The 12,349-nt window shown below is 38.5% G+C and overlaps 1 protein-coding gene across 2 annotated transcripts; it reads left to right on the top strand.

The window, feature by feature from the left end:
- Positions 1-4,173: 4,173 nt before the first annotated feature.
- On the top strand, positions 4,174-12,025 carry rab5aa (RAB5A, member RAS oncogene family, a). 2 transcript variants are annotated; one of them, XM_077195420.1, is made up of 7 exons: positions 4,317-4,467; positions 5,652-5,689; positions 6,780-7,012; positions 7,088-7,239; positions 7,343-7,465; positions 7,557-7,650; positions 10,169-12,025. In XM_077195420.1, exons 3-7 carry the CDS (start codon positions 6,835-6,837, stop codon positions 10,282-10,284), a joined length of 663 nt encoding a protein of 220 aa, XP_077051535.1. In that variant the 5' UTR covers positions 4,317-4,467; positions 5,652-5,689; positions 6,780-6,834; the 3' UTR covers positions 10,285-12,025. The 2 variants fall into 2 exon arrangements, with proteins under 2 accessions (XP_077051534.1, XP_077051535.1); XM_077195419.1 differs by lacking the exon at positions 5,652-5,689 and having other exon boundaries at positions 4,174-4,467.
- Positions 12,026-12,349: the final 324 nt, after the last annotated feature.

Genomic DNA, 12,349 nt, shown 5'->3' with positions numbered 1-12,349 from the left:
CAAGGATTCCTAGGTATAGTTAAAGTGTGTGGAGCCTGCATCCCTGCGTGCTTCGCGGAAGACCGCTTCAAGGGTACAAAAGGGGGCGCTGCTGAGCACACTTCAGAGCCGTAAAATGATGAATGGGACGGCCTACGGACTCGTAGACTCAGCGAGCACGCGCAATTTAAGTCCACGAGACCGAACGTCCACATGAAGTGCACCATTTGGGACAGGACCACACTTACAGTCTTCCTGGTCAAATACAGGAAATACGTAAGTAGATAATTGGCCAAGTGCAAAGACCGTAAGTGTGGGTATTTGGACAGGGAATGCGAGTGCATATGCAAGTGCAAGTGCAAGTCTGCAGCCAGACCATAGTTTTGCCTTGTCCAAATACCCACACTTGCGGCCTTGGCCACAATTGAGCACATGCACGCGACAGGAAGTAAGTGCGCAAGACTGTCCCCCAAAGTGCAGTACCCTTAACACACAATAAACCCATATTCTGGTTGGATCCCAAATGGCACACTCCGGCCTTGTGGACCTCCTTCGAGTTCACACTGTGACGTCAGGAAGTGCAGACCTAAGGGGCGCTGGCCTCGAGTCCACGAGGGCACGCAAGAGTGTATTTTGGGACAGGCTTGATGACATCATGCCACCGAAAGTAGGCTTGTTTGAGATGCGCCTTGCCTCACTTGAAATGTATGCGAGAGGAGGAGTGAAAAAAGGCAGGCAAGTCGGACAGTTCTCTTTTCTCGCAGTGGATCTGACACCTGCGAGATCAAAGATGGAGATCGCTGGATTCAGGCTCATGCATTGTTGCTAATAAACTGGATGTAATTTAAGTTATGTTGATTTTATATGAAAATAAATATAATGAACAAGACACCCAAATCATTTTTTCTTTAATACAGACATGTGTTTTTTTGTTTTTTTATATAATTTTTATTTTATTTTATTTTTTTATTACATTGAATAACCCATAGAGATCGTACTGTCAGAGAGTTTGTGAACATTCACATAAAACGTATACACATAAAACATTATATCAGAGTTTTAAAATCAAACATTTTAAAAGAGAACAATACATCACGGTTGTTAAACCAATCAGCATTAAAGGTGCTCTAAGCGATGTTGGGTGATGTCACTTCTTGTTGACGTTCGAAGTATTGTCAAACAAAACGGAGGCTAGCTAGACCCTCCCTCCTCCTCATCCGCGCACTAACCGCACAAACCCCCACCCGCAAATCCTTCTTGTCGGTTATTGGCTGGAGCAGTTTGTTATGTTTCGTGGTGCGGGTTAGCCCAGTTTGTTTTTGTTGCCGTTTTTGGAGCCTGGGGTGTCTGCAGAGACCGCGTTTTTTACAGTGTGTTCAGGGGACAGGCAGCTAGCAGAAAGTGAGAAGATGTTTGTTGTATGTGACAAAAAAAATGTTTGGCCTAAAAAATGTGTGATATCGCTTAGAGCACATTTAAGCTGTGTCGTCAGTAAGTCGTTTCCCATCGTGCTTTTGATCGGCGCAGTCGGTGGAGAGCAACTGCGGTCGACTGCAGAATGCGACATGCCTACCTTGCGCTCGCGAGAGTTTTTTGACATACTTCCGCATGACATCAGAGCAAGGCGTACCACACTCGGACACATTTCTAACCTGCATGCATCTCGCGCTGATCACCAGTGATCGGTTCTGCGCAGATTTTGCTAATCTCAAACAAGCCTAATGTCATGCCCTTCACTCGCTAACTTCCCTCCGTCTCGTTCACTCGGACGTACGTCATCATTGCTGACATTGCATGAGTGCCCACTACTGGCGTAACCTTTGCAATAGGCTAAGCCCTTGATCACTTAGAATCCACTATGGGGTTGATTTATTATTATTTTTGTCCGTTACGAAATTTTTTAATGCAGCATTCTATATGTATATAGATGTTTGAGTTGTTTAAATTTTTTTTAAATAATTAATATATCATAGAGTTGTTTGTGGTGGGATAAATAAAACGCAATATGTGTTGACGTCACAATCAATCATGTTGCATTCTGGTATATGGAGCTGCCTGAAATGTACATATCAAGTAGACTCGATCCCTCGGTCAAAATCTAGGGAACGAGGGTCTGTCCATATAAACTTCCCCCCGCCCACTTCTTGAAGTGGAACGCACTTCAAAATGGCGGCAAGGGCTCAGGGAAGTTCGCAAGTGCAAAGTGGACTGGAACGAAGCCATTTAATACCGCTTAGGAGCGGTATCCAAGGCTAAGCGTATCCCATCATTCATTATGTTCAGGAACTCATGTCCCCTGAAATCGGGAGATGTCGAGGAAAACAGTCCACTGTAATTTAAATTAATTAGATACATATAATTTGGTAGTAAAAACATAAGTGTTGCAAATTTTATTGATGCAAAGATGAGTATGTGTAGGCATATTTTGTGCACCATTTGCAGCTGTTTTTATCACTTAAGTAGAAGCACCACAATTTTAAATTTGTGTCTTCTGTTAGTTACATAGCAACTACTGAACAGACAAGTAGAGGTTTATTTTAAAATGCAAAGTATTGAAAATATAATAAATAAAAGCTCTGTAAACACTCACATTTTTTGCAAGACTATAAGTGTGTCAAAAGTTCAACACACACTTGCAGTCTTTACACCTAGTTGAACACTTGGGCCAAATACAGGAAATACATCATGCAAGTAGATAAGTGATCAAGTGCAAAGACTGCAAGTGTGGGTATTTGGACAAGGCACATGTCTTAAAAATGCCAAAGTGCAGCCAGTGCCCAAAAAGCGTTTTTTTAACATGGTCAAGGAAACGGTCACGTTTTCTACTAAATTTGTGCCCTTATGTCTTCCTGCATTCACTTTTCAAATGGTATTTCATACATTGTTATATTAATAAAAAAAAACTGCAATATGCCCTTTAATGCACACTAAACCAGATTAAGTTTCGTTATGTTTGGCAACTAGTGTACCCCGAAACCGCGAGATGTTGAGGAAAACATTCCATTGTAAGTTAAAGGGTTATTTCACCCTCATGTTGTTCCAACCCCGTAAGACTTTTGTTCATCTTCGGAACACAAATTAAGATATTTTTGATTAAATCTGAGAGCTGTGTGACTCCTTCAGCTTCTAGGGCAATTTCATTCTGCCGGTCCAGAAAAGTTAGTAAAAACATCGTTAAAATAGTCCAAGTGACTACAGTTGCTCAACCTTAAGTTTATCAAGCGACAATACTTTTTGTGCGCAAAAAACAAACAAAAATAATGACTTTATTCAACTATTAATTTTCTTCTGTGTGGGCCTCTGACGTGAGTTCACGAGAAGAGCGTGAGAACTGAGAAGATGACCCTCACGATCATTTGATGGGAAAGTGTGAAGCCATTCATTTTGCGGCATTGGTAAGGCACTTAACTTTTTCTCGTTGGCTTCTCAGGATTCGGACATCCAGGAAATGCACACTTTAGAACCATTTTAAACACTATATTGAGACCCCTCTGCGTCATCTTCTCAGTTCTCACGCATGCGTCGTGGCGCTCTCGTGAACTCACGTCAGAGGCCCACACAGAAGAAAATGAATAGTTGAATAAAGTCGTTATTTTTGTTTTTTTTGCGCACAAAAGTATTCTAGTCGCTTAATGAACTTAAGGCTGAGCCACTGTAGTCACTTGGACTATTTTAACGATGTTTTTACTAACTTTTCTGGGCTGGCAGATGAAATTACCTTGCAGCCTATGGAGTGAGTCAGCTGATCATCAAATTTCATCAAAAATATCTCAATTTGTGTTCCGAAGATGAACGAAAGTCTTACAGGGTCGGAACAACATGAGGGTGAGTAATTACTGACAGAATTTTAATTTTTGGGTCAACTAACCCTTTAAATTAATTAGAATGAAGACATATAATTTGGTAGTAAAACATACATTGTTGCACATTTTGTTGGTGCAAAGATGTAGGCCTATGTACAACATTTGCAGCTGTTTTTTATTTCTTAATTAGAAGCACCACAATTTTACATAGCGACTACTGTAACTGAACAGACATTTAGAGGTTTATTTTAAAAAGCAAAGTATTGAAAAAAATACTTTGCCAACTTGAACACTTGAGTCAAATATGGGAAATACGTCATATAAGTAGACAAGTGGTCAAGTGCAAAGACCCCAAGTGTGGGTTTTGGACATAGGTTTTGGACAGGCCATAAGAGTAAGTGCAAGTGCAAGTCTGCAGCCAGATGCAATTTGACAGAGGACGTTTTATTAGGTGGAAGTACAATCATTGCAGGGCGGAAGGATCATCTGACGTGGCATGAGGGGCGGAAATGCTTGTTTGTGTTTTGGTTCTAAAGGGGAAGTTGCGAGAGAAAAGAAAGGAGGAGACTTGATCGGGGTTGGTAAAATTCCCACTAACCGACCCCAATAATAAGGGAAACCTCTCAAAAATTTTAGCACCCCTTCGCCGGAAAGCAGTTCAAGCAACCTGTCGGCTGACTTTCAGGTAAAAAGAAACCGAATACCTCCGTTGCATGTACCGTTTTCTGGTTTGGCGTATCCCTCAAGCTAGTTAACGTTAGCCACTTTAGCTTGCTAGATATCGTCAAAAAGGTTACAGGCCCCTTGCCCTAATTCTGCCTACACAAGTCATCAAATCTGATCTCTTTAGCCACATGTGTATATTATACATGATCTTGTTTTTTAAAAGCGTGAATATATATCCATCCTGTCGTGGTATGTTTAGCTGAGTCTTATGTCGGAATGCAGTTTGAGTGCAACACAGGGTGGGAATGCTGGCGTGAAAGTGAAGTTGCTCATCAGCAGCTTATAATTTTGTAATTATCTTATTTCCATAGGTATATGGCCGATCACTATGGTTTATTAGACTTGGCATCTGACGTGATGTGGGCTGTCTTTGCGAGTAACAAGACAGCTTGTTCCTTGGCTTGAGGCGCAGGGGTGTGTTGAAAAATAGGGGGATTGTTTAGGTTGGGTATATTGAAGTAGTGTGATGTTGAAAGTACAGGTTTATTTTGGGTATATGAATCATGTACACGATGACTGTGTGTCAACTTTCAACACCCAAATCACAGGTTTGTTTTTGTTAGGCCTGTCATTAAAACGGACCACAATCTGACCAGCAGCACTTGACTAAAACCTCACACAGGTGATCTGACTTTTGCAATGTCATGACTTGTTTCATAAGCTGTGCTTTTTTTGTTTCGCTTTTGAATATTATATATGAGCTGTGCCATTGCACTCTAGGAAAAGTGTAAAAAGACAAATTTTGTTCTTATATCAGCTGTTATGCAAACCAAATGGGTGAATACAGCAGTTTTGGCATGGTTTGACACCACCAGGCTTTCTTCTCAAGGAGTTGAATTATATCCTGTTATGCAGATAGATGCAGAGTTCCTGTTGTTGATTTGATGTGAGCGTCAAATAAGATCTTGGTTTCTCTTATAGAAAGATCAGCTCACGATGATGCAATGTCACAGCAGCCACACGAGCATCAGGGGTCTGTTTTTATGTTCTCCTATTTCATAACAGCAGTAACGGTGCAATTTTGACAGGAAAAGTGTTTTCCCTGGCTTGAGGTCACTGACACAGTAAATGTCTGATATTCCTTGAGTTTTATTACGGTCATTTGAGTTGGTGGCTGTCTACATGGTATTGTATCTATCCCAGGTAAGTGTAGTCATTCTGAAGGCTGAGATACTTCATTGGTAAGTGACATGTTTGAATTGCTGTTGAATTGCTGCTTCAGGCTGTTTTTTCGGGCTAAATGGGAATGCTTGTTTTGACTGCTTACTCAGGACATTCTGTGCTAGAATGGGTTACCATGGCTACAGACATTTATTTCTGCAAGGATTTCAGCAATGTTAATTTATGGTCAATAAAACAATTGTTTTCTGTGTTTTTAATGCATGATTACAATCTGTAGCAATATTTGGAGATCCCTCAGTCATGGAAATATTATTGAATTTTAAAAGTCATGAAAATCTTGGTGCGTGTAACGAGTTGGAAAGAAGCCTCTTATGCTCACCAAGGCTGCCAGTATTTGATCAAAATATATTTTAAAATAAAATTCATTCCTGGGATGGTAAAGCTGAATTTTCAGCATCATTACTGCAGTCTTCAGTGTCACATGATCCTTTTAGAATCATTCTAATATGCTGATTTAATGCTCAAGAAACATTTCTATTATCAATGTTGAAAACAGTTGTGCAGCTTAAAATTTTTGTGGTAACGATGATGCATTATCGTATAGATATATAAAAATAAATGCTTTAAAATATTTAATGTTTTTTTGTTTTGAGGCATTGCGATACTCAGTTTGTGTGTGAATAATTTAGTTTTTTTCTTTTAGAATGTATCAACTGTTCCACAAATTAGTCTGAACCTAATTAATTTAAAAATATATATTTCAAATATTATAAGTCAAAGAAATTGGTTAGAAGTCTGGAAACCCAAAATATTTTGGTATATATAATTAATGTATCTTATAGCAAAACAGAGTAATTGAGTACATAGCATCTTTAGTCACTGGTTTGAGATCATTGTAATTAGTTGTCACAGTGTCATTAATTCAGCTGTAAGTTAGGAAAGGAAATAGATTTTTTTAAATTCCCATCTCAAAACCAAAAATAGCATTTGAGTTACTAGTTGCCATCACTAAAGCCAAGATAAGCGATTCCCGTTAGAGAGCTCTGAATAGAGAAAAAAAAGAGAAGAAAGAAAAGATCTTTGTCTGCAGTCAACATGAAAGTGCTCTTTTTCATTTCTGTTTTTTTGGTTACATGTTACCCTGTGCAGCCAGTACTGGGACAGCTCTCGGAGTGTGTGTGACCGCCTAAAGGAGACTGGGTGAATGACGACTGTCATGGCCAATAGGGGAGGAGCAACACGCCCCAACGGGTCCAACGCGGGCAATAAGATCTGCCAGTTTAAACTGGTCTTGCTAGGGGAGTCAGCTGTGGGAAAGTCCAGCCTCGTACTGCGCTTCGTCAAGGGGCAGTTTCACGAGTTTCAGGAAAGCACAATAGGAGGTAGGTGATTTTGTGTCTAAATTTGCGTGTACCTGCTTGCACATGTTCTCAACAACTTTTGACTTTTGCTTCTAGCGGCCTTCCTTACGCAGACGGTGTGCTTGGATGACACAACAGTAAAGTTTGAGATTTGGGACACAGCCGGACAAGAGCGCTACCACAGTTTGGCCCCTATGTACTACAGAGGTGCCCAAGCTGCCATTGTAGTTTATGACATCACCAATGAGGTGAGTCGATTTGTTGTTCTCTTCATGAATGAATAGTTGTTTTAAGACCAACTTTGTCATATTTCCTTGTCTCTTCTGTGTTTCTGTTTTTGCGCCAATGAAGGAGTCGTTTGCAAGAGCAAAGAACTGGGTTAAGGAGCTTCAGAGGCAGGCCAGCCCAAACATTGTCATTGCACTGTCTGGGAACAAAGCTGACCTTGCCAACAAGAGAGCTGTGGACTTCCAGGTATGCTTGGCTTCACAGTGAGACCAACCAGAGAGAGTTTTTATATCTGACCAAAGCTGTCTCCCTCACCCAAGCTGTTTTATTTCTCTAGGATGCTCAAACTTACGCAGATGACAACAGTTTGTTGTTCATGGAGACATCAGCAAAGACTTCCATGAATGTGAATGAGATCTTCATGGCCATTGGTAAGGTTTTACCTCATTGTAAAATATAACAGTTGCTAAATTTACATGCACTCACATAATTTGTTTTGTAATCGGACTGATGGCTCATTCGAATTGAAAAGGCTTCCTGTAAACAACTCAATAGATCCGGCGAGCTCAATCCAAATAAAATTTTGATTTTATTTTTGAGTTGGTGTAGACCTGAAACAATCCAATCAATACTAAAAAAAATAGCATCTATCTTATCAACCGGATTCAAAAATACCTTGCGTTCATGTGCGGTGCCGTGATGCGTCTGTTTACCACAGCCATTATATAAATAAGATTTCTGATGTTTACATACATTTTTGCATTCCAAACAGAACTTCAGCAAATGACATTGAAAAAATGATCTGATTGCAAAATTTAGGGTTCATATAAACAGAACTTTCAGAATCTGATTGAATCCATTCAGATTGATTGAAAATTAGTGATGATTTAGAGTATTTATAAGATCTTGTAAATGCAACATAGTATTCTTTTTGATGCTTTGGTGCCAAGAACTTTTAATATTGAATATATATTTGATTAATTAATTAATAAGGTGTCATTAAATTGATAAAAAATGACATTACATTTATAACATTACAGAAGTTTTCTGTTTCAAAACTTTCTATTCATCAAGAGTCCTAAAAAAATGCATCACAGTTTCCCACAAAAATATTAAGCAGCATATCTGTTTTCAACATTGATATTAATAAGAAATGAATACCAAATCAGCAAATTAGAATCGTTTCTGTGATCATGTGAGACTATTTTTGATACAAATAAAAGTATAATGCAAGTTATTATTCCTCTATTACAGTTATTATCATTATTATTATGTATAATCAGGGTTTCCCGTACGTTCATTTATTGAATTCTGACCGCCACATTGATTTTCGATTGTATTTAGGGCTGGTCGATATGGCCAAAAAATCACATCTCGGTATTTTTTGGTTAAATGGCGATATACGATATATATCTCGGTACTTTCTACTTTTTTCTATTTGGATAAAGAAAATGTATTTATTTAAAAAAAAAAACTATTTCACATCCTGCTCAGTGATATCCAAACAATGATATTGAAGGATATGGAAACAAATAGGGAATGTAATGTAGGCTATGCAATATATTATGTGCAAGAAGGTGGTTAAAATCACATTACATTCTAACTTTGTAACATTACAAACTAAAAACAAAAATAATGCTTTTGTTTTTATAAATGACTAAAGGCTAAACTAAAAATGAAAATAAAAACAAAAGCACAAACTAATTATATTAGCCTGCATTTGATTACCCCATTATAATGGTCACTTAAATAAAAATATACTTGTAGGTTTAAAATTCCACACATGGCACATTTATTGTCTCCAACAACAAATATTTTAGTAATATGTATTTTAGTCAGAATTATTGCGCTACTGTTCTATTGTGCTCGTCTGTTTGGCGCGCTCATTCACGGAAGCTTGAATTTTAGCGGAGATTCATTTGCAGAAGCTCGTCCTCTCCTGACAGTGAAATGGACATGTTTGATTTGTTTGAACATTTACAGATGGAGAATATACCTGTGAAATGTAAGTTAAGCACTGAGGAAAGCACCACGTCTCAAACGCATTAAACAGCGCCAGTATTTATCTTTCAGTCACTAACAGTAGGCTATCTGTCCGAGCATCTGACAGGGCAAGCTGCTTTAAACTTGTTAACTATCTTACCAGTTATTTTGAAGCGCTTAATAAGCTTCTGTCATGTTTAGGACAAATTACACTGTTCTTTCACTGCAGGAGCTCACACTGCGTACTCCACTATTTTTCAGATGTGCTCGTATCAAACTACTGTATCGATATAAACGGTATTGCCTCATTCCATATCGTGGGGGGAAAAAAATATCGATATATTGTACAAACTCGATATACCGCCCAGCCCAAATTGTATTTAAATTTTTTATTTTTTTACTAAGCCTATTTAAAACCGTATTTGAATGCAGAGCGCAGTAGCGCATTTGCGCAGCACTACCTCTCGCTCGTCCCTCTCTCTCTCTCTCTCTCACTCACCCGTACCTCTCGCGCTCTCTCTCCCTCATGGAACACCGCTGCACAAATCTGTCCAACACAGCGCTGTCAATGTTGGAGACCCAGCTTTAAAAAAAGTTATTAGCCAGCATGCAAGGAGCCTACCTAAAAAGGAGAGCTAAGTTATTCTTACAATACAGCTGGATTTTCGAGGTTAGCACGCTGTATATAGCTAATAGTCAATATTGATGCACGTGCGCAGCATCGATCGCAACCCCCCCCACCCCCGCGCGCCACAGTTACACTGTCATTCTGTGGGAAACACTAATAATTAATATTAATAAGGCTCTCAAAGCCATGCTGAATTGTGAATATACACAATTGTATTGTGAATTCTATTGGTCCATCTTTTATTTCTGTAAATAAACACTACATATTTGATGATTGATTATATTATATTGTTGTATTTTAGTTTTCTAGTGTTCATTTCTTGTTTTGTCTCTCTTTAGCAAAAAAGTTGCCTAAGAGCGAGCCCCAAGCTGCCGGAGCCAACAGTGGGCGAAGTAGGGGCGTGGACCTCACAGAGACAGCCCAACCCACCAAGGCCCCCTGCTGCAGCAACTAACGCAAAAAAACCCCACAAAACTCTGTTACCGCAACAACTAACGCAAGGTCCCGCCCTCCAACTTGGTTTTGACTAACTAATGCCTCCGCTTTCCCATTTCCACAACTCTCTTACGCTGTAACAAAAGCTCTGCCCCGCCCATGTATCCGCGGTGTTTTGTTTTGTTGTTTTTCTGTAAAGACCCAGGCTTCTTACTGTATTCATGCCTTGTCTCCAAACTGTAATATATGCCGTCACAAATATTCATCAGAAAGAAAGAAAAAAAATGCCATTTGCCTGACCAGGACAAAAAGGGGTGGGGCCTCTGCAAGGGTTCACCTGCTCTGTCATAATTCAGAACTCGTCTTCTTCGTCGTTTCTTTTTCTCAAATCTGTTTTCATTCTTTTTTTTTATGATTTTGTTTTATAAAAATGTACTTTTCAGAAAAATGGATGCATGTATCACTACAAAGCCTGAAAAAGGTAATCAAAGTTTTAACCTTATCCAACGGCACACATGGTGAGAGGGGACGACAAATGGCCCGGCCCCTTTGCTCCACCCCGTCTCGTTTCCCTGCTTTTTCTCTCTCGCTCTGATTCTGGATGACCCAGCGGCTCTGTTCAGTGGCAGAATGCCCACTTCCTGAGGCTGTGCCACCAAGCCCACCTCCTTCTTAACCACACACACACACACACACACACACACACACACACACACACAGCCAAGATCTCTGTTATTCTCTCACCAGTTAGCAAGCCTTCACTTTTTTTACGGCATTTTTGGCACCGTCCTGTAACTGAGTGAATATCTGGCTGCGCTTTCACTCAGCATGAAAGGCTTACACAAGGATGTGATATTCATTTAGTTAAAAAAAAGCTAAAAACCTGTCTACATACAAGATAAGTGAATTCCCCTTCACAAACATGCACCACTCACACACACACTCACACTCTTCTGGTTCTAACTCACCCAGGTGTTTCTTACTCCATGCCTTGCACTAATTTTTGGTCTTGATATTATCTCTTGCAAGAACAGCCAGAGTGATATAAATATATATAAATAATTTACTGTAAATAGGGTGTTGCAATGTATTCGTCTTTTCCATTTACTGTTGCAAGACTAATGCTTGATAGGGAGTTAGATAATCATTTAAAAAAAACAAAAAAACAATTGTACAGTAACCAGGAATTGCTTTGATAGGGGGTTGGAGTTATGTTTCTTTTTCACAAAATGGTTAAATTATAATCAATGGTGGTCTTATAAAAAATGTATGTAGTGTTATTAACAAAACAAAAAAAAAAGCTTTTCTTTAGTGGTCTGTTTTGTAATTTACATGAAAAAGCAAAGACGTTCACAACGTTTTGTCACTAACAGTGTCCAAATGAACAGATTATGATGGTTCTTCCTCTGCTTTTCTTCCCAGTATCATACAACATCCACTTTTAACATGATCTCAATATTCTATCCTTCAGGATACTGGTACCACATAAATTCGCTGCTACATTAAATTTTTGTCTTTTTTTTTGTTTTTTAAAGCATTTCCCCTTTGAGACTAATAATGCAGTTACTTAAATATCACTGTTAATGTATCAAATAAATTTCTTATAAATGGTATTGATAATATTGTGTATTCAGAGGGCCAAATTAACTTCTTGTCTTATCAATGAGTGGATTTCCCATCCCAGTGCAGATTCTTCTGTAATAGCATTTGTTTGTGATAATGACACATAATAAGTAAATTGTATACCTTGAGTCACAACACTTATTTGTTTGCTCATAAAGGACTGATTGCTGATTTTATTCTGTGAGTGATTGCGGATAAGCTACATTTTACAGTGTTTTATTTTCCGATTTCCTTATAGTGAAACCTTATTGTTTTATGATCACCTGTTTTTGTTAATTTTTGCTGACAGGTGTTGAAGTCTGTGTTATTTTAGTTATTTTATCTATCTTCTATTATAGTATTTATTAATATTTTAGTTTTATATATATACATATTTAGTCTTCATTTTAATTTTCAGTAATTTTATTTGCTTTGTCTTTTTAAAAAAATATTTCTATAAAACTTTTACATTTTTATTTCAG

Source organism: Siphateles boraxobius, unplaced genomic scaffold (assembly GCF_051911475.1).
Source record: "Siphateles boraxobius isolate OS27281-9 unplaced genomic scaffold, OSU_SipBor_1 33, whole genome shotgun sequence".
NCBI classification, from domain to species: domain Eukaryota; kingdom Metazoa; phylum Chordata; class Actinopteri; order Cypriniformes; family Leuciscidae; genus Siphateles; species Siphateles boraxobius.
This window is presented reverse-complemented; position numbering and strand designations above follow the sequence as displayed.

Bases quoted from the DNA above. Each gene is read 5' to 3' on its own strand.
- rab5aa (XM_077195419.1), top strand. From the start codon at position 6,835: ATGACGACTGTCATGGCCAATAGGGGAGGAGCAACACGCCCCAACGGG. The intron at 7,466-7,556 runs GTATGCTTGGCT...TTATTTCTCTAG, and splicing joins AGAGAGCTGTGGACTTCCAG to GATGCTCAAACTTACGCAGA. The intron at 7,651-10,168 runs GTAAGGTTTTAC...GTCTCTCTTTAG, and splicing joins TGAGATCTTCATGGCCATTG to CAAAAAAGTTGCCTAAGAGC.